Below are 23,641 nucleotides of genomic sequence, written 5' to 3'. Positions count from 1 at the left end.
TTTTCTTCTTCTTTATTTTTTTAGTATCCGACACCAAACATTTAGGCCCAATTACATGGTTTTGGTTACGATTAACCAACGCATAAACAGATTCGCTATAATCTTCAAAACCGATTAATCAAAACCGTCATAACGAATCCTTTATGTTTATGACTATCCATTAATCGACATATCATTTATAGTTATGGTTATTGTATGACCCAAAAACAACCCCAAACCGACCCATTCACACACTTTAATCAATTATAACAATGTGTCTAAATCATTTATAATTTAATGAACGCTTTACTTCATCCTAAAACACATCACATCATGGATAATTCGTACACTTTGAACGTATAGTTACTTTATCTAGTAATGGACCCCTAAATATGGGCTAAGTATGGTGGTTTGATAAAAATCTAATTTTATGTAAGGGCGAATCTCATATATACACTTACAAACTTACGAAATACTACCGAATAAAGCTTTAAATATCACATATATACGTTTCAAATATATTTATTTAAAATAATATGAGCCATACCTATAGTCTGATATTGCATACAATATCAACAAACTAAATAATTACACACTTGTTAGGAAAAACACAAGCATGACCAATTGAGCTTGTGTGAATGGAATCTTTCCAAGGTGGTGATATATATATATATATATATATATATATATATATATATATATATATATAGAGAGAGAGAGAGAGAGAGAGAGAGAGAAGATGGAATACGCTAATCCCTATCGTACAAAACCGTACGCGACAACAGCAAGATTCGATCTACACTTATCATTCAGTTGAAAGCGGTTGAGGAGATCCCGTGTATTTTTAAGCGAGAAGGGTACGATTTTCTTTTTGATTCGTCATTTAAATTTGGTAATTTGCGTATAAACGGTTACGATCCTGATATTTAACTTAATCAAAATCAATTTCTTATTTTACGAAACAATTTTTGTACCAAAAACTATCAATTGAGCTCTCTTGAGTACACGAATCAGTTTTTCAAGCGATTTTTGTGATTTTAGGTGTTTGAAATGGAAGACGATAGCGAATGTAAGTTTTTGTTGTGTTTGAATTAACCAACTGTAGATGTATACTATGTTTATAATCGGGAGGGGGGGGGGGGGCAGTAAATCTGTATGCTAGTTCTTCATGAGAATCGCATGATAATTGATTAGTATAGTTTTGTGAGCGTGTTACGAGCGTGTTCATATTAGGACTATCTTTGATTTTTGATGTTTCATAATACGAACGTATCATGAGCGTGTACTATATCTGATTATGAGCTGATTATAATGTTGTATAATATGAGCGTCTTATGAGCGTGTTACTTAGGATTGTTAAAATGGTTTGATTATAATTTTTGAGCGTGTTTGGATTATAATTTTTTTTGATGTATTGTGTAGATGATTCAAGTGTTTTGGTTGAAGGTCAAGGGGTTGATATCATTCCTGAACTTGCTTCTTCATACAGACCTGTTAAAGGAATGATGTTTTCGTCAATTGATCAAGCATTTGATTTTTATTGTGAATATGCTAAAAAAGCTGGATTTGGGGCTTGTAAAGGTGGATTTTAACGTGCATGGTGGTGTACTAAAGAACAAGTACTTTACATGTTGTAAAGAAGGTCACAAGCCAACTAAAATGTATGATTCAGAAGGTGATTGTAATGAATCTAGCAAGCCATATTACAAAAGGAGGAAGAGGCCGACAGTTAGATGTGGTTGTAGAGCACATATACAGTTGAAATCTATTGCGGTGGTTTTTTTGAGGTAGATGATTTTGTTGAAGGCCATAATCATAGAATGGTTGCAGATTCTGATATGCAATTTGTTCGTTCTACGAAGAAGTTAACACATGTCCAAGAGGAAGCTATTTATGAGCTTTCTAATATGAACTTGGGACTTGTTAAAGCGTTTAACCTTATGAGAACTCAGTACGGTGGGTTTGAAAAGGTAGGTGCAACTAAAGATGATTGTAAGAATTTTAAACATGGTTTGAATTGTTATATTGGAGAGTATGATGCTAAGATGATTGTTCAGAGGTGCGAAGAAAACATTTTCATCCGATTATTCTTTTGTATATGATGTCAATGATGATCGTGAGTTAATTCGTATGTTTTTGGCTGATGAGACTTCAAAGAGTAATTATCTTGCATTTGGGGATATTATATCTTTTGATGTTACCTTTAAGAATAACAAGTAAGTTTGTGTGTATGCATAGGCTTGTCTGTATGTATATGTTTTTGTGTGTATTTTATATGATTTTCTATGTACAGGTACACGATTGTTTTTGTCCTGTTTACGGCAATTGATAACCATTGTCATAGTGTTACTGTCGGTGCTGGATTACTAGCTTCTGAAACTATTGAATCGTACACATGGTTATTGCAAATGTTACTTAATTCGTTTGGTCATGCACCGAAGGTTGTTGTTACTGATCAAGACCCTGCTATGAAGCAAGTTATTGCAGCTGTGTTTCCAAATACAAGGCATAGGTTATGTATGTGGCATATCATGAAGAAAGTTGCTGAAAAGGTAACTTTCTTAATGTGTTTTAGGCAGTTTGAATAATGAGCGTTTGACAAGCGTTTAATGGCAATAGTCATTTTCTTTTGATGTTTAATATGTGAGCGTTTTATGAGCATGACATGATTATATATTGTGACAACGAGCGTTTACACAAGCGTTTAAACATGTTTTTTTTTGTATCAGGTGCGGGCTGATTTATGTAACAACGAAGATTTTAAGAGAAGGCTATGTAACATTGAGTGGACCGATTCAATTAGTCCTTTAGAATTTGAGGAAAAATGGCAGGCTATAATGGTTGAGTTTGAGCTTGACAAGAATAAATGGCTTATTGATATGTATGAAATTAGATTTGACTGGATACCTGCTTTTTATAGAGATGAACTTTTGTCAGGATTGATGCGTACAACATCAAGATCAGAGAGCGAAAACCATTTTTTTGAAAAAGCTTCAAATTCTCAATTAACATTAGTTGAGTTTTTCAACCATTTTGAATTTTGTATGGAGATACAGATATACAATGGCAGAAGGTGTGATCATGATAGTAGGTACGCGTACCCGCAGTTAGAAACCAGAAGTTATCTTGAAAGGGAAGCGGTTAGGATATATACAAGAGCTATATTTAATGATCTTCAAGATGAAATGAAGAAAATTTTTGTTGGTGTTTCACAATTTAGTTCTTGTGAAGAAGAAGGAGGGTTTTTGAGGTGTAAAATAATTGATTTTAATGCGTATGTTCCAGGTTTTTTGGATGTAATTATTAGCGTTTATTAAGCATTTAGTTTAAAGTTGTTTAAGTTTAAGTTAATTAACAAGCGTTTAATAAGCGTTTTACTTTTTTTAGGTTGTGTTTAAGAAGGACGGTGATTTTAGAGTCTATTGCAACATGCTCCTGCAAAAGATTCGAACAATATGGTTTGTTGTGTCGGCATAGTTTCTACTTCATGAATATGTATCAAGTCAAGAAATTCCCTAAAAGATATATAAATGATTTGTAAGGCCCCGTTCCCGGTAGCCCTACTTTGGACTTTGGATTTACTTATAAACACAGTTCTTACAAATCAGAGTTTATTAAAACTTTCGCGGAAACGTTAACTTAAATCATTCATTACAAAACATTAAATCTTTTCTTTAAAACCATGATAATAAACATCATATTTAAAACACCATTTCTTTCATCTTCAGATGCCAGCCGCTCAATCCGTGCCATGTGCCAACCTCATGCTAGCTCTTTGATCATATTCATCTGCGTGCATACTAAATGCCAGCTACGCTGAGTGAGTTCTAGTTAATCAGGTGACATACAATACATACACACGTCTTACATACATACATATCTTAACCATGTATAAATATCCATAAGAGGAACGTCACATAATATCTATTAAAAGAACCATGGCTATTGCCCATGCTATATATATATATATATATATATATATATTCCATAGAAGGACGCTCTGTATAAATTCTCCATAGAAGGATGAACTATATACTTCCATAAAAGGAACATCCTATATATATTTCCATAGAAGGAACACTATCATTTCCATTAAAGGAACACTATGCTTTCCATTAAAGGAACGCTATACTTTCCATTAAAGGAACACTATGCTTTCCATTAAAGGAACACTATACTTTCCATTAAAGGAACACTCTATATATTATCTGTAGAAGGAATTTGGTACATAATTTACTTTTTAATATCCATATAAGGAGACAATCACTATTCTTGGCAATACATGCAATATCCGAAGATCGTCCACGTACCGACAAGCAATCATCTTTACATTACATACAGTATTCGAATCTATATTTATAACCTGATAGTACGTGCAATATCCGAAGATCGTTCACGTACCGACAAGCAATCATCTTTACGTTACATACAATATTCGAATCTATATTTATAACCTGATAGTACGTGCAATATCTGAAGATCGTTCACGTACCGACAAGCGGTCATCTTTACATTACATACAATATTCATATCTATTTTATTAACCTGACAGTACGTGCAATATCCGAAGATCGTTCACGTACCGACAAGCTTTCATTCTCATTCAAGACATATATAGATATCATATTATCATACATGGCATACACTTACCAATTAGGGTAAGTGTATTAACTATCACATCGAGTATGCACACAGTCCCGAAAGCATAACAATGAATGGGGCTAGAGACTCACCTGAACTCGGTTGCTTCTTCCGTTAATGGTTACTCCTTTCTTTGGCTGTGCACGACTAACTGTATAACAATTACACGCATCGATTACTATCACTCTCCATATCGCGTTTCTAGTTTAATTATTACCCTCAACGAATGGGGGTCTGGGGGGCAGCGCCCCTGGCAGCGGGGTCTAGGGGCGGCAGCCCCTAGCAGGGTCCAAGGGGCAGAGCCCCTGGCTGGGGTCGAGGGGCCTGATTCGTGGTCTAATTCGCTATTCTGGTTCGTTAACTCATCACAACATGATTAGCCGTTTGGTTCGTTATCCTCACATAATGAATTAGCAAGTAACGAATCACATGATTCGTTACTTGATTCGTTATGCTAATTCGTTATCTGAACATCATCTGATTCGTTACCTTAGTATAGCGAATGAGCATATAACGAATTACCAGATTCGTTATCTTATCTAATGAATGGATATATAACAAAATAAGAGCTCATTCGTTATCAAGTCTCACGAATTGGGTCTCATTCGTTATAAACGCGTAACGAATTGGTCAATCACAACGAATCATCTATGTTTTCATCCAGACTTTGACTCAGAGGTCAAAGTCAAAATTGATAAGAACATAAACAGTCAATCTATCTCTGATCTTCAATTAAATCTTCATTTCTTAACGAAATAGCATGATTTAGGTACCGTCGGAATCTTCTATGCAACACCTACAAACCCCAAGGGTCCAATCATCCAAATATTCATGTTTGTAGGGTGCGATTTAAGCATCTATAGTACGGGTTTATTTAGGTTAACCATTAACCTATTAAACGTTAATCAATTTCAGTAAGTTTAGATTCGTTGGATTCGTTTTTATCATACTAGATCAGATATGAGATTTCCAAACGAATTCGAGTCTAAATGAACGATTTCTAAACATAAACGTACCTTAAACGAGTCGGTTTAATGAACACGGTCTAGTCTTTATGTTGTTTTTGGTTCGTCACAACGATCTAGCATTAACGGGTTTTGGTTTCCACCTTCGAATCTTGGCTCGGGTTATAGGATAATGTTTGTGTGTGTTATCAAGGTGTAGGCTATATGGTGTAGAGATAAAAATGGAAAGGATTAGGGTTTAAGGGGTTTTATACTCCCTTAATACCATGGACCTAAGGCCCATCTTTCCTTTTTGGTCCATCTTTAATTCTATTAACCAAGCGCGCTACCCCTTAAGCTTTATTATCATATTATTATCATTATCCCACTAACTCAAATAATTCACCCGACGCAGGTATAACATTAAATATTATTCTAGAATTTTCGGGATGTTACATGATCGATGAAGGAAAGAGGCTGCGGTGAATATCAGAACAGTTCCAATGTCAGAGTTTGGTAATGATCAGAACATGAAGATAAAAGAAATTTCAAGAGAAATAAAGTATGCTGGTGAATACCTTATCAATAGTTATGTTGCAGATATTGATGAATAAATTAAAGTCAGAGATGAGATGAATTTAATGATTGAAAAAGCAGACCTAACTCGGTATGAAAGGGTACGTCCATCTAAAAGGGATAGATTTGCTGTTGTTTTAGGTTTTGAATAGCCATCAAAAGTTGCCGTTCGTGTACCTACTGGAATAAGAAACAAGGGTCGTGGCTCGCACAAAATAATTAAATCAAAGAAAGAGATAGCCATTAGTCTCTCTGGGAACGGTTATAGGGAGTGTCACCTACCTGGCCACAACAGCAGAACTTGTAAAGCAGCAGCAACCGCAACAATGAATTCGTAGATGATTGTTTTAGATACAAAGAGTTAGTTTTTTGTGTTTTAGATTGTGTGTTATGTAGTTACCTTTTTTTACACAAGCGTTTCACAAACTTATAACAAGCGTATGACAAGCGTATGACAAAAGATAAAAATTTTATTTATTTATTTTTTTAATACATGGGGTTACACCCCATCAGACCCCGTCAACCCCCATCAACCCAAACCCCATTAACCCCCACCGCTCCATGTTTCTTGATCTTCTCACGCCAATCTCCCTTGAACTCCATGTTGGCTGAAAAATTTGAAATCGTGTCAACCAAAGTACCATACACGGAGTCGTAGCATGTAATCTGTTGCTTAAGGAACTCAGCAGTCTGTGCCTTGAACTCACTGTCTGGTAGCTCCATGAGTTCATTGTATGCATCAAGAGTTTTTGATTTCTGTTGAAGCACGTAGGCCTGTGATTGTTTAAGGGCGTTGAGAAACTTCTCGTCCTTTTCTTTCTCAAGATCAAGCTTGGCATTCACCATGCTTTTCACGGCTTTATCACTTGAAAACATTTTTTTGTTTGTTTTTTGAGTTTTTTTGTGTGATATGATTAACAATGGATGTGAAATATATAGACATAATTTGGATGTCTACTAATTGTGGGTAGGTGAGATAGAGTTTATTTATTCAGTGTCATTTAATTTGATGTAGGCTATGATCATCACACAAATTGTATTTACTATTTTTTAAGCATGATACAAGCGTAATATATATATTTTTTAATCTTGTTTGATTGTTGACATAGTATAATTTAATTTAAGTGATTTGATGTAGGCTATCATTACAAAAATCTTTTTCTTTGGACTTAAATTTTGGCAGATGAGTTGTAATAAATGTAATTTTAAGTTTTTGACAAAACTAGATTAGAAATTAGTTTCTTTTTAACGAGATTCGATGGCTTAGCTTGTGAAAGAGTACAAGAGTGTATAATGAGCGTCTCATAACATCGCTTATTATACGTGAGCAAATAGTAATGAACTTACACTGTTCGTATGTTGCATCCGTGAGCATGCATTAATGAGCGTTGTTCAAGCGTTTTGTCTTTTTATTATTTTTTACACTATTTTGGTCCGTGAACCTACAGTTGTTTGTTGTCCTTTTTTTGTACTATTTGGTCTGTGATATTTTTCCTATATATATGCTATATTTTGTCACAGTTATATCCACCCATCTCAAAATCAGTTATAATGGATGCCTTATCATGTTCATCGTATTTCAAGGAAGCATTGAAGATGAAAATTGTTGAGCAGGTAGCCGCCGACAAAGTTTGCCGTGACAAGCTAACACATGAGTTTGTGATGCTTAATAATAACATGGATTACAGGGATGTTATTACGATTGTTCTTGTCAAAATGCATGCTAGTGCTATCCGAGATCTTGCGGTTTTGTTTATGGTTGACATAAGGAAGAATGAGTTAGAACATTTCAAAGAATTATCAAAGGCAATTCTTGAGCTAAACTATTCAATGAAATTGAAGTTGGATTTTCTCAAGTCACTATTAGAGTAGGAGGCAAGTGGGTGATGTTTGAGAGTTTGATGAGCGTTTTGTAATTTTTTTTAATCATGTACTCCGTAGTATTTTGTGTGGTAATAATAATATTCCAATGTTTTTGTTAGCTGATTTTTTCTAACATAAAGCCATTGACTAAAATAGACAAAAAAGTCAAATTAGTTGTTGCCTTCTTTTGAGTTCTTCAACAATCTCCTCCCCGGACATTTCGGTGTCGTTATTTTCACTAAATTGTTGCGCCTTCTCGATTAGATTATCTCTTTTCTTTTTTATATCCGACAGAAGGATTTTGGCCAAATACTTTGTCCTCAACTTTTTTAGCTGATTAACTTTCTTAGGACATTCTCTGTAAAATCTGCATGTCCACGGTTTCTTCCCATCATACTTCTCCATGTGTCTCATAGCAAAAATCCCACAATCTACCCCGTTTTCTGTTGTTCTCCATGACATCCTTAATCTTGTGATTGGAGCCTTTTTGATTTGTTCATCAATGGGGTGATTGATTTTCTTAAGATACATGTAGAAGACGGTTCTCTAAAAATACATTAAAAGCAATTAAGTATTTCCCAAATTCTATAATTGATTTTTGTTGAGAGTTTGTTGAGCGTTTACCAGGATTTGGGGATTCTTGTTGTATCTTTCTTCAAAAAGTCTTTTGATTTCATTTTGTTTGTCAATAGGCGTTTTAAACTTCTTATTAGCCGGTACTTCTTGATGTCCACTGTTGTCAAGCAACTCTATTACTCCGGTTTGAAGGTTGAAAACAACCACATAAAAGTGATCTTTATGTAGTATTGGCACGAAGAAAATAGCAACTTCCTTCATTGTTTTGACATCACACCTCATCATCTCTTTCTCAATGTTGTCCGTAAACGCATTGAGTCTTTGTTCGTTTGTGTGACCAAATGCCTCATTATAATGGTTAGTTTTCTGCATAAGAATTCAAATAAGCGTTTGATAAGCATAGATACATAATACATGTTAAAGAGTTTAACAAGCGTTTTTAAGATAACATGTATAATTAAAGCATACCAGCAGTGTGCTTGTACCAAAGAACCTAAATGGTGATTTTGCAGATTTTTTCTTTTCTTCAAAAGTTCAAGAGTTCACAGAATGCATCCATTGCGTTTTTTGTTATATATAAACCAGGACAAAAACTCTCAAAAATCACCTTAAATGAATCCGTGTAAGTAGTCTTGAAAACCTCTTCCCATATGTCGTCAAGGCAAAAAAAATATATACCCCGCAACTGTTTTTTCATCATCGGTGACTGATGTGTTTAGTTCAACCTCATTAAAACATATGGTGATTTCAATGTAGGAGGTAACTTTCACTTTCTTTCTTCTCTCACCAACTCTTTGTCTTTATTTTCTTGTATTAACGATACAGGAGATGTAATTTTGGGTATCATTTTTGAAGTTGATGTTGGTGTTATGAAATTTTCGCTTGGTGACATACCAGTGTCAGCTTTTGAAATTTTCACTTGGTTTTTCTCTTCAACTTTAGTAACTGAAAAACAACAATTTCAAGTTACTGAAGCAGATTACTAAATTTTTGTTTTTATAAAGCAAATGCATTTTTTTTCTGTCTTACCTATGATATCTTCGAGAGTTGCATTAGTGTTTATGGGATCAACACCATCTTTGGTTTCACCTCCTTGTATCATCTCTGATGCAAGGGCACAAGACTCTTGGGCATTTGTATGAACTTGCACCACATCAACTCCAAGTGAGATAACTGTGAAGCAATAAGTGTGAGCGTGTAGAAAGCGTTTATGTATGAAACTGGTAAAAAATTATAGATAAGCGTTTAAGAAGCGTTTAATACCTTCATCTTATTTTGGAATTTCAGCTTGATCAACACCATCTTTGGTTTCATCTCCTTGGGAATTTGTATGAACATGCACCACATTAGCTCCAAGTGAGATAACTATGAAGCAATAAGTGTGAGCGTGTAGAAAGAATTTATGTATGAAACTGGTAAAAAAATATAGATAAGCGTTTAAGAAGCATTTAATACCTTCAGCTTCTTTTGGAATTTCAACTTCTTTTGGATTTTTGCAACAGTGTGTTCCATCTTGTCGTCTTTCGATCCAACTTGTGTATCTTTCATATGAAATATAAACATATTAACAGAGCGTTTGACAAGCGTTTAAGTTTATTATTTAAGCATATTAATACCTTCTTTTGCCCATGCAAGTACTATAGAAAAAACTGAATCAAGTTTATTAATCCCTTCTAGCTCTGTTACTATAATTTCTTCATCTTTGTTTACTTGAGATTCATTACCAATGACAATTTTTATATATACTTTTATAAATAAAAATATTCTTTTAAGTTGAATAAAAGAAGTTTGTAATTTATTACCTTTTTCGGGCTCCTCAACCTCTGTATTTACCACTGCATCACCAACCCCTGCACCACTAACCCTTGCGTCATCAACAGTTTCCCCATATTTTTTTATTTTCTTCTGATAGATTATAAACTTTAGGAATTGTACAACTTCCTTCTTCACCAACCACAGCATCTGAACCAATAACTTCATCTGAATGAACTGACTCAACTGCGGCAGCCGTATAAGAAGTGGGAACTTTTAAAAACACACACACACACACACACACACATATATATATATATATATATATATATATATATATATATATATATATATATATACTTTTTGATAAAGAATTATATTGCTTTTCTCACCTAAATTAAGGAGTGTGTTGTTTTTCATGGTTTCACTTTCTTGTGTTTTGGTAACCACATTAGGATTGAATATGTCTTCCCAATCACAACACCTAGCAAAGATATGTGGATTTGATAGATGTTTTTCCTTCCCTTCACAAACCAATTTATTGATTTCTTTGCAAAGTATTTCAAATTTCTTCATCTTCTTATCCATTTTCTTATTCCAAGATTGTAAAATGAAAATATTGTTTTTAATTAAATTAAGATATTCTGATTTGATGGATGACTCACCTTTTCTTCCTTTGTTTCTTTTGGTGGTAGGTAAGCAGATATTCCAGAAAGCTGAAGTGGGGTTATAAAAAATCGACCAGCTCTTGCGTGTGTGTTCCCAATGGCATTTGTAAACTCAAATGTGAATACGTATCATCATCATCATCAAATTCTCCTTCGGCATTGTGATTGACATTATCTGATTCTGTTTCACTTCCCCACATCTGTCCCTGACATATGTTAATGTATCATCAAAAGAAATACACATTAGAGAGTTTTTAGATGAAAAATAACAAGTTTTTTGTTACCATGTTTTTGGTTGTCACCATCTGTATTAGGCTTATGTATTGCGTTGTCACCAGCAGGTGCCTCACCAACTGTTTCTGCATGTTTATCAGCAGAAGGAATATCAACTGTATTATCAGCAGCAGCTTCAGGAATTATCTTGTCACCGGTGGCTGCAATCTCACCAGCAGCTGCAACATCATCTTTACCAGCATCAGCAGTATCAATTGTAGGCTCAAGTAATCTTTTGTTTGCAGTTTCAATATTAGCTTCCTCGTTTTCAACATTATTCTCATATGCAGGAGCGTATTCCTTGTTTTTAGAATCATCATCTAAAGGAGGTCCATTATTATACAAGTATTTCTCTATCCTTGCAAGAGTTGTTGTTATGTAGTTGATTGCAGGTGTTGTGACCGGAGACCCAGATAGACCATATTTCTTCTGGTACTCATGTGTGTAAAGCATCGTAAGAAAGGTGATTGGACCGTTGTATTGTTCATTGACATCTTTCCATTCTTCCTTTGTCATATTTAGGTTTTCATTTACATAGCTGCACCAGTCCATATTTGGAATATCTGAGATTTTATCGATTGCGGTGATGAATCGTTGGTTGACTGTAGTTGATTTTGTTATAAATCCTATACATGTGTTTAACAACACAAGAAAATTAATTCTAAACATGTCACCAACTCCTTGATCAGCCATCAATTTCTCTCTCACATGCTTTATAGTTATTCTTGGAGTTGGGAATTGGTTCTTGAACAGATCTGTAGTTGCATCATCCCCCAACCTTGGTCTACTCCTGTCTAAAACAGGTATCTTACCCAGTGGTATACCCAACACGTCATGAACTTTTGTTGCTGTTATCTTAATAACACCACTGCCGATGTTCAATTCATTAAACCGGTGATCATAGTTCATTAGCAACCAATGCCCTAACATTGATGGAGTTTGGTTAATTTGCGGGTTTAATATTGAACCAAATCCCATTTCTTTTAAACAATCTTTTTGGTCAGAGCTCATTGCACTCACTGCATCGACAATGTAAAATGGTGCACATCTGAGCCGCAACTTTCTGTCTATAAATTCAACAAAAGATTTCCTTTGTACCCTCTCAGCTGGCTTCTTTTCTTTAACAACCTTCTTCCCTGGTTTTTGGAAGTATGAGTCTGAACTACTCTCTTCCACCTCTTTCCTCTTATTTGATAAAAATTTGTTGATTGGAACTTCAAAGTCCGAATCAGAGTTTGCTTCAACATGTTTTGTCTTAAGCTTTTTGACTCCGGTATCAACTTGTTTTGTTTTAACTTTTCTCTTAACTGATCACACATAAAACTCAGATGTTAAATAACTTCAAAAAAAATCATCAAACGCCTAATACTATATGCAGAACCAGTTGTTAAGTTATCACAAACAAGCTTACCAAGCGCTCATCAAACGCACAAACAAGCTTTCCAAACACTTGGTATACCAATATGGTGAAATCAACCCAAATGCTTTCCAAACGCTTGGTATACCAATATGGTGAAATCAACCCAAACTCTCATCAAAAGCACAAGGTTAATTAGACAGATGCAGTTGTATGGTCATCACAAACAAGGTTAATAAACGCTAGTCAAATGCTCATCAAACGCACAAGGTTAATTAGACAGAGCCAGTTGTTCAGCCATCACAAACAAGGTTACTAAACGATAGTCAAACGCTCATCAAACACACAAGGTTAATTAGACAGATGCCATTGTATAGTCATCACAAACATGCTTATTAAACGCTCATAGTTACATTCACATTAATTAGACAGAGCCGTATGTTGCTAGTATCCCAAACGCTTATCAAACGCTTGCAATCACAAATTAATTGACATTGTAATAACCAGTAATAAAAAATAAATCACACAAGAAAACCTAAAATTAAAACCTAAAACTATTACAGTTACAAATTTTTGTCAAACGCACATGAAAACAACGGTTAAAATCTCTCTAGAACTAATTGACGATTACAACAATGATAAACAAACACCTGATTTTTCAGTAATATGAACTTTATCTTGTTTGTGCTTTGTTCTTAGTTCCTTCATCAAAGCAAATGACTTAGCTAGGGTTCTTCTGTTTATCCATCTTCGACACGATTGAATGTAGTATAGTTCAGTTGATTATAGGTTGATTATTGCGAATAAGATTTCGTCGCCTGTATCAGTTTGATTTAGAGGTTGATTATTGCCTATACGCTTTTGTCGCCGGTATTTTGGGATTGATTTTAGGGAGATTAATGGAGACTAATTGACGATCTTACCCTTTTTGAAGAATAGAGGCGCGTGTTTTAAATTTTGATCGGACGCTTGGATTAGTCGCGTACGGTTTGTACAATAAGGGATTATTATACAGTAACCGCTCTCTCTCTCTCTCTCTATATATATATATATTATGTGAATGGAATCTTTCCTAGATTATATATATAGGCAATGTATAGAATGTAAACTCATTTGAGTTGAGAAAACCCATGAAAACCATATATAACATCTTTCCTAGATTATATATATAGGCAATGTAAAGAATGAAAACTCATTTGAGTTGAGAAAACCCATGAAAACCATATATAACATCTTTTTTTTTTGTTTTATTTACATATATAATATATGTTGTTGCATTTAACATAAAACATCAATAAATAAAAAACAAAAATTGTTTTCCTGTTTTTTTTTTACATTTTTTTACTAACTTTTACGTACATTTTCAGAAGAGAGAAAAATATTTTTTTACCTTTACATTTTTTATTAAACTTAATTGTGGATCAAAATATTCAACTTCAACTAAAATCATGTGGTTGAGAATGAGTTTAAAGTTTTCTCACCTCAATTAGGTTTTTATTTTTTCATAACCCTATATATATATATATACATAACCCTATATATATATATATATATATATATATATGTTATATATATATAGTATTTGGATCAAATACAAATTAAATTAAAGTGATTTGTATTTTTTGGAGTTCCTCAATGAACTCTCTCTCCCTTTCTCTCTCTCTCTCTATATATATATATATATTGGGCTAGGATCCGGTAAAAATAAGATTAACATACTAAACATACAAATAACTAGAGTAATTATAGTTTTATACTAGAGTAATATATATATATATATATATATATATATATATATATATATATATATATATATATAGGATTTGGATCAAATATAAATTAAATTAAAGTGATTTGTATTTTTGGAGTTCCTCAATGAACTCTCTCTCTCACTCTATATATATATATATATATATATATATATATATATAGGGCTAGGATCCGGTAAAAATAAGATTAACATACTAAACATACAAATAACTAGAGTAATTACAGTTTTATACTAGAGTAATTATATTATAAAAAATAAAATAGTATAAATCGTGAGAAGTGTACAAATAGCTAGAGTAATTATATTAACATTATGGTAATTATTATTACACTATTTTATTTTTTATAACATAATTACCCTAGTTCAAAACTATAAGTACTCTAATTATTTGTATGTTTAGTATGTTAAACTTATTTGTACCGGATCTCAACCCAATATATATATGTAGAGAGAGAGAGAGAGAAAGAAAGAGAGAGAGAGAGAGAGAGAGAGAGTTCATTGAGGAACTCCAAAAAAAGTAGATTATAAATCCAAAACAAAAACGAAAAAATAAAAAAAGTATGAAAACGAAAATGTTTATCTAGCATCCATGTTCCAAAAAAAAAATCTCGGTTTAGCCTTCGTGTTTAATTTAGCTTTTAGGGATAGGTTTTTAAGACGGCTTAGGTTTTCGGGTTCTGGGTTAGATTTGTTTACGTTGGGGGGGGGGGGGGGGCTTTTCTTGTACACGTGACGATAGAAAGACCATAGGAAAAGAAAAAAGAATAAATAAATTATAACCACCACATTGAAACTCGTATTGTTTTTTACACGCGTAAGAACATAAGTTGTTAATGTTGACGAACATTAAATTCCGTGAGATAAACGTAGATTGGTTTTAATATGTATGGGGTGGGATTTTAATAAGAATTGGAGTGTGTCTAAAAAGTGTAAGAAGTAATTTGGTGCGTTAGATATGTTGATCTGAATGTGGATATGAAAAGTGTGGAATGTGTGTTTATTGTGCGGTGTGTTTTATTAGATCTAATGGTGAAAACACACTTTCTACAGTTATTAGAAAAAATCTACTTCTTATTATAACCTTGCTCTCTCTCTACACATACACACACACACACACACACATAATTATTGAATTTACATTACAATTATAACGAACCGTATTGTTTTACATGTTAAGTTATAGAGAATTGTTGTTTTACATGTAAAATATTAATGAGATTTGTTGTTTTTACGTGTAAAATAGTAATGAAAAGTGCTATTTTACATGTAAAATCTTAATAAGATTTGTTGTTTTACGTGTAAAGCGTTTATAAAAGTGTTATTTTACATGTAAAGTCTTAAAATAACTGTTATTTTACATGTAAAAATGTTAGTGAAATTTATTGTTTTACGATCAAAGTGTTAATTAAAAGTGTTATTTTACATATAAATATTAATTTTTACATGTAAAATCTTAAAAAACCTTTGTTTTACATAGGGATGTGCTCGGGATGGTACCGGTACCGATCCCGAAAATCCCAAATATTTGGTACCGATACCGAAATGTTACCGGTATTTCGTGTAAAATTCTGGAAATATCGATACCGTACTGATATCGAAAACTTAAAACTTGGTACTGATCGGGTCCCGATGGTACTAAATTGGTACCGAAAACGCTCATCTCTAGTTTTACATGTAAAATATTAATGAGATTTGTTGTTTTACGTGTAAAATGTTAAGGAAAAGTGTTATTTTGCCCCCCCCCCCCCCCCAAAGCTAACAAAAACCTAAACGTCTTAAAAGCTAAAATAAACCCGAAGGCTAAAATGAGTTTTTTTTTAACGGGGGATGCTAGATAAACAATTTTTTTTTTGTTTTTTTTCTTATTTTTTGTTTTTATAATTTTTATAATTATTTTTTTGGGTTTTTTTTTTACAAAAATGATGCGATGTTGGTGATTGAGGATGTATCATAAGGATGTGAGGAAATAATTAAGGGTTCAGAAGGGTGTTCCCCAGTTTCCCACTAATAGCAAAGCTATTGGTAGGGTTTAGAGAGAGTAAGATCTAGGCAAACCATACCTTTATCCAGAAGGATAAAGATGTGCTTCCAATGAGACCACCAGCTCTCATCAAGACTTGTATAAAAAAGCATAGCATACAAATATATAGCTGTCGTATGTTAGTAGTGATGGTTTTATAAAGCACATGATTGAAAGACTACCATACACCCAAGATGTGTGAGTGTGTGTGTATGTGTAGAATAACAAACAAAGTCTAGCAAAAAATATAACCCTGCCTAAAGTTCATCAACTCTAATTCTATGTCTCCACGAGCTCCTATCCAGGACCATGTGCTCAGAGATGTGTAATTCTACTAAATCCTATAAAATCCTATCATCCCAAGTGAGTTTAGGTATTCTTCTACTCCTCCTTTCCTCTGTAGTGAGGGTTTATACTACTCTAACTGTTGTTGTCTCCTCCCTCCTCTTCGCATGCCCAAACCATCCCAATTTCCTCTCTTTTATCTTATCTGATATTCTACCTACCCCTAACCTTTCTCTAAAAACCTCATTTCTTATTCGGTCTAACTTGTGTGTCCACACATCCACCTTAGCATCCTCATCTTTGCTACATGTAAAACAACTCCGTAATACGAGGATAAAAACTAGTGTATATATATATATATATATATATATGAATATAAAATTGTCAAAAGTTTAAAAAATCATTCAAAAAGGGTACATGCACGTGTGTGTGACATTTAATAAGTTTGTAAGAGTATATATATGAAATTATGTCTTATGCATAAATATATGTATTGAGCGTGCATATGAATAAATATAAATGAGAACCAATAAGTAATTAGGCAATTAGCAGTGAGGTCAAGTGATTATAAATCGACCTTGTTTTTGACAAGTAGATTTTAAAGGTGCCATGCACATCTCTCTCCTTGTAAGTTGTAACACGGTTAATTATAAACAGGTTAAATGGGTTAAGCTAGCTTAAACATCTTTTTAATCATGTCATTAATATGTCCACCCATTTATAGCTTAAACATTTTTAGCTTTGTGTCGAGTCATGACAAGTTAACAAGTCGTGTCATAAATTTCAGCCTTGCCCTCTACATGTATTTATACATATATAAGTAACTAATCAATATTTATCGTCTTTTTAACTCTTAAGTAACATATCTACCGAATCAATCATCGTTGATGGTTGTCATTGAATAATATTATTTTTGATAATTTTTTTAATGAAACAAAACCAAAGGAATAGTAGAAGGTGGGGGTTAGTTTTAATGGGGTTATCTTTTTCAAGAAAGTGACACCATTGTTTGATTGGGTTCACGAGTGTTTGTGGTTCCTTTATGCCTAAACCATATGATATGAGTGTACCACACCCTCTCGATTTTCAATAGGTCCCCTACCTCTCATTTTTGCACCCATCATCATTGTTCACCATCAAGGTGACATAACACACATTCATTTCATCTCAATGGTGAAGGGAAAAAAATACAGAAAAATATATATTGGTTGGACTATAATCATTGCTAAGAATTAGTAACTTAAACTAAATAATACATATTACAGAGCCAATCATTTATCAATATAATGTTTAAGAATAAATATATGGATATATATATTTATGAATGGCCTATATAATCATTTATATTATATAATAAGATCAAAGTTAATTAATTACACCTTAATTATTATATTAGTTAGGTAATTGTTGATGGACCAAATTACCATTTCTTGCTAATCAAAGGTTTCCCCTTGGGTGTATATAAATATATAGAGAGACTAATTAACATAATTGAACATAACCTAAACCTCACAAATAAAGAAATAGTCAATACATGAAAGTTGAGACTATAATTCATTATTATATCCATGTGGTTAGAGGTGCAGTGGGGCGTAGCCCCCCATGTGATACTCAAAAACGTTGCAACATCATTACGTTTATAGGAGGGGAGTTGCCCATGTTGTTGTCATTGGGAGAACGACGTTTCTTATGAACATTTCTTTTTCAAGCTTTTTATTTAATTTAAGAACCAATCATATCTTTTCTTTATTTTTAGTTTTTATTTGGTTATTGAACTATTTAAAAAAATATATAATCATTACAATGGGCTTTAAATAAACTACTAGGAGTAAAATTAGACAAAGTCCAAATACTTACATGCAAAGATGTGACATGAAAAAGAAAAGACATAATGAAGTCAACCAATACTAATGGCCTTATAAGTAAGTGAAAATTCTTAGAATGGTTCATTTCTAGAATGTGTTTTCAAGTTTATCCCTTCTAATTTAAGTTTTCAACTTTGTCTCTTTGGTATCTCGTCGCCGAAGACATGATAGCGAATACCGACGATGCGTTACCGAAACAAAAAGGATAACGACACATGGCCAGAATCTGGCCGGAATAGGTCGTCGACGATGTGTTCTTCGGCCAATTTAATCATAGACGATTTGTTCTTGTTAACGACGTAAACGGCGGGCTTCCGTACCTGACACCCGTGTTCACATTGCCGGCGACGACCTGCCGGATCTCATGACCGGCGGCTTGTTGGGTATAATATAGGGTTGACGAGGCGTTATGTAGCTATCGTGGGTAGCAGCGATGAGTTATCTACTAACGCATCGTGGAACCCCTACTTTAAACATTAACGTGTCGTCAACCCTACGTAGGGTGGCAGCGATGCGTTATCCACTAACGCATCGTGGAACCCATGCTTTAAATATTAGCGTAGGGTAGCAACGATGCGTTATCCGCTAAAGCACGGGCTCCATGATGCGTTAGTGATAACGCATCGTTGCTACCATACGTTAGCAACTTAACGCATCTTCAACCCTATGTTATACCCAACAAGTCGCCGACCATGAGATCCGGCAGGTCGTCACCTGCGATGTGAACACGGGTGTCAGGTATGGCAGCCTGTCGTTAACAAGATCACATCGTCTATGATTAAATGGGCCGAATAACACATCGTCGACGACCTATTCCGGCCACGTGTCGTTATCCTATTTGTTTCAGTAACGCATCGTTGGTGTTCGCTATCATGTCGTCGGCGGTGAGATACCAAAGGGACAAAGTTAGAAATAGAATTAGAGGAGATAAACTTGGAAACACATTCTATAAATGAGTTATTTAGGAATTTTCCCTATAAGTAATTATTTGCAATTGAGTGAGCTCTATAGCATTCTCTTACTCTTTTCCTTTTTTGAATAACTAATTGTGAGTTCACTTATTTCATCACGTGTTTTAAGTAAGACTATAATCCATAACTTTGTGGTTGTTAGGTATACAACTTTATCGCTAGAACAAAATTCATTTTATAAAGTTTTAAGTGAGTTTAAGAATTTAATAGTTGATATTTAAAATAATTTAATGTTTAAGGTATCTAGGTTAGACAAATCATATAAGTGATTTGAACTTGTTAGTTAACTTTGACTCTACCTTAACCAAGAGTTTGGACACGTAGATTCTCGGTGGATTTTAATGTATAGAGGAATCTTGTGTGACATGTAACAATCATTAATAGTTGGTAGAATTGATATAATAATAACCAATAAGGAATTAAGCTTGCACTTCGTGAGCGGCTCATTGTATTTTGGATGTTCTTATTTTTTTCTTTTTTTTGGTCTATTTTGTTGCTTTATTAACATGTCATTGTTAGGAGTCATTTTGCTTGATAGTGATTTTTATTATAAATTTTCTGGTAAATGGAATTTCTGTCATTTTAGTGTCCTGAACAAACCGACTCTAAGTTGTATTTATTTTTATTTGCAGGCTACTCAAGTCTATAATAGTTTACAACGGCTAGAATGACTATTTCTCACCTAAATTTTGGAGAACCAGTTGAAGAACACGTTGATAGAAGAATAAGTATTATTACGATTACAAGTAACTAGGGTTTCCGGATTTATAGGACTTAGATATTTTTTCCCTATATAATGAGGCCTTTGCAAACGATATAGGACACACTGTATTCGCCCACTACACTACTCTATGTACCATAGACGTCGTTTGCAACCAGTTCTCAAGCTGCAATCACCTTTTCGCTATTAATAAATGAGGCAGGGGATAATTTTCCCTTCTCGAGGTTTTTTCCGAGGACCCTCACCAGGATCTAAGGCTTTTCCTCGCTGCATCGCTTGTCACCCTTTTACTTTTACCTAATTTACTTATAGTATATTTGAAGAACACGCTACCTCACTTAACGAATTTGTTCAATTATTGCTTCGGTAATTTTTGACCAAACCTTTTGATGCCCACCGTGTGTCAAGTGGTGTTTTTCATCTTCACATCCACCCTTAATTTCGTTTTAAATCATTACCTTACAAACTCTACTAAAAAATGGCTTCTCAATCCAACGTTGTTTCTTACTCCATGTCGTTCGTAGTTTATGGAGTCTCTCAACTACTTCCTCCTCCACATGTTGTTCAGAGGAAGACGACCAACACCGACATCTACATCTCGGGAGTCGGAGGCTCAAGTGGCATGCCTCATTCTACAAGGCTTCTATCGGCGTGTCGACTCTAGGATCAGGGTCTTCCAACACAAGACATATTGATCATGTTTAAGAATGATGTACTTGATTTTTAATGTAGAAGAAGGAGCACATGGAGACTTAGAGGGAAACCAACAATTACGTTATGAGGGAGCTCCAGGATATTCAAGCACAAGAAAAGAAGCCGGCGGAGGAATCCTTCACTCCATTGCAGCCAATTGCCACAATCAATTTTGTTGGTTTCCTCCGCCGGATTGGCAGAGAGGATTGGGAAGAGGAAATAGAGAAAGAATGATGGTAGTCACAACACCACAACCAGAACCACATTCAAAATCCCAATCATTTCAACCGCAGACGACTTTAGAGATACCATTTGGGGACAGGCTAAGTAGAGTCTTAGACGATTGTGAAATATTTCAACCCATAGTTGTCGATAACAATGCAGGAACCTTGATCAACCCGACCATACCACCTCAAACACAGGAAAACACCCCCCCCCCCCACTGATGAACTCATAAACCAAGCCCAACTAGGGAAATGGTGGATGAACAATTGGCAGATTTCACACAATGATGACCAATCCGTACACACCATTTCAAGTCAGAACATCCAACTACCCACCATGACACCGTAGAACACAACAAAGAGACATTGAGGAGAATCTTACCTGGAAGTACTATGATCGAGATACCTCTGACGGCCTGAACCCATAATATGATATATATCTATGTTCATTATCGTAATTTCTTTCTTGTAAAATACTTTGTGTAGTGTATATTAGATGTAAATTACAGTGATGCATATATATATATATATATATATATATATATAAAGAGTAAATGTCGCAATGATCGACGATTTTGACATATTATGTGCCTATGGGTTATTAATAGCTTGCTTACTCTAGTAATTAATTACAATATTATTATTTCCCTTCTTGTTTGCAATTCAGATGTCGAATGCAATTCCCTCTAACCAAAACAATCGTGAAAATGACCACAAACATGAAAATTCCAGTCAAGTAAATTCTCTGAATATGAACACCATTGAAAATATGATATCATGTAAAAATCTATTACACATAAAGTCGAAAGTTTATGGTTGTACTTACAAGTATTTCTTGGCCTGTAAGCCAACAAAATTCTCTAGAAAGGAATGATCTATTTCAGCACTGCGTTAGTTAGAAAAGACAAAAGTTGTCATATGAATCAGTAAATGTGCTGAAGAAGATAAGATATTGTATGCTTCTAACCTCTTTAGCAATGAAGCATTAGAATGGTGGAGCACGATTCTTCAAGCGAAGGGAAGTGACATAGTTCGTACTATGACCTGGAGAGAATTCAAAGAAATAGTAGAATGAAATTTTGTCCTCCCCATCAATGAGAAAAAATTGCCACTATGTTCTTAAACCACAATATGGATGGTGTGAATTGTTGTGAGTATAAGACAAAATTCTTCGAATATGCAAGAATGGTACTGGCTCTGGCTTCGCCAAAATCAGTTTTAATTTCTCGCTATATTTGGGGATTAGTAAGTGAAATTCGTGATCTAGTAAAGTCGGCTAGACCTCTGATTATTGAAGAAATCGTTGAGCTAGCCAATACCATGACAACCGGATTAGTCCGAACAAAGGAAGTGAAAAATAACAAGGATCTAGTTCTAGAAAATTACCCAAGAGTTTCGAAAGAAAGGACTAGGTCAATCTTATCTCAGCCTTTTTGTAAAATCTGCAGAAAGAGGCATTCAGAGAGATGTGCTTTTAAGAAAACTAAGTATTGCAATTATTGAAAAATGGCTGGTCATACGAATGAAGAATGTAGAAGAAAATAAACCCATGTTTGCTACAACTGCAGAGAATCTACCCACATCCGTCTAGAATGCCCAAAGCTGATAAAGGTTCCTAACAATAAAGCAAAGAATGAAGATGGACCTAAGAAGAATGCACGAGCCTTTTCAGCTTACTGCGCAAGAAGAAGTAATAATTTCGGACGTCATTGCGGGTACGTTTCTAATTAACGACCTTTATGCAAAAGTACTATATGATTCCGGAGTAAATCGGATTTTTATAAATGCAACCTTTTTCCAAGCCCTAAATCAACCTTTAAACAAATTTAATCAGGTCTGCACAGTAGAAACAACTGATGGGAATTTCACTCATATTTGAGAAGTATATTTCAAGGAGAAAATATAGAATTACGAAGCCACAAGTATAAAGCAAATTTACTTCACATGAATCTGGCTGGATTCTATTTCACATTAGGAATGAACTTGTTAGCAACCAATCATGCTAGAATCCTATTTAATAAGAATTCTATTGAAATTCGAATGCCAACATGAGAGATTATTACAATTTAAGGAGACAACGCTTCTAACCGACAAAGTTCATATCAGTAGTGAAAGCGACAAAGTACCTAAGAAAGCAAGTCGTAGTGTATATGATTTTTGTAATCATTAGTACCAAAGAAAAAGAGCTAAAGGAAATTTCGGTAGCATCGGAATATTCTGACGTCTTTCTAGAAGATCTACCTGGACAACTGCTTGATCGTGAAGTAGAATTTAGAATTCATGTGACACCTGGAACAATGCTAGTTGCTAAGGCTCCATATCGATTAGAGCCAACAGAAATGTTAGATTTGAAAAGGCAATTAGACGAATTGTTAGAAAAAGGCTTCATGCGACCAAGTTCATCACCCTGGGAGCACCAGTGTTGTTTGTTAAAAAGAAATATGGGTCGATGCATATGTGTA

General features: G+C 34.2%; 1 protein-coding gene across 1 annotated transcript; it reads left to right on the top strand.

Annotated features, from left to right (window-relative positions):
* The first annotated feature begins 1,029 nt into the window (after positions 1-1,029).
* Positions 1,030-3,456, top strand: LOC143535504 (protein FAR-RED IMPAIRED RESPONSE 1-like). Its single transcript, XM_077029732.1, has 7 exons — positions 1,030-1,048; positions 1,402-1,560; positions 1,771-1,930; positions 2,037-2,195; positions 2,273-2,531; positions 2,709-3,275; positions 3,367-3,456. Exons 1-7 carry the CDS (start codon positions 1,030-1,032, stop codon positions 3,454-3,456), a joined length of 1,413 nt encoding a protein of 470 aa, XP_076885847.1.
* Positions 3,457-23,641: the final 20,185 nt, after the last annotated feature.

The sequence above is a fragment of the Bidens hawaiensis genome, unplaced genomic scaffold, assembly GCF_021521415.1.
Source record: "Bidens hawaiensis isolate Kalapana, Puna unplaced genomic scaffold, B.hawaiensis_p1.1 tig00010545_1, whole genome shotgun sequence".
Taxonomy (NCBI): Eukaryota; Viridiplantae; Streptophyta; class Magnoliopsida; order Asterales; family Asteraceae; genus Bidens; species Bidens hawaiensis.
This window is presented reverse-complemented; position numbering and strand designations above follow the sequence as displayed.

Bases quoted from the DNA above. Each gene is read 5' to 3' on its own strand.
- LOC143535504 (XM_077029732.1), top strand. The intron at 2,196-2,272 runs GTAAGTTTGTGT...TTCTATGTACAG, and splicing joins GTTACCTTTAAGAATAACAA to GTACACGATTGTTTTTGTCC. The intron at 2,532-2,708 runs GTAACTTTCTTA...TTTTTGTATCAG, and splicing joins TGAAGAAAGTTGCTGAAAAG to GTGCGGGCTGATTTATGTAA.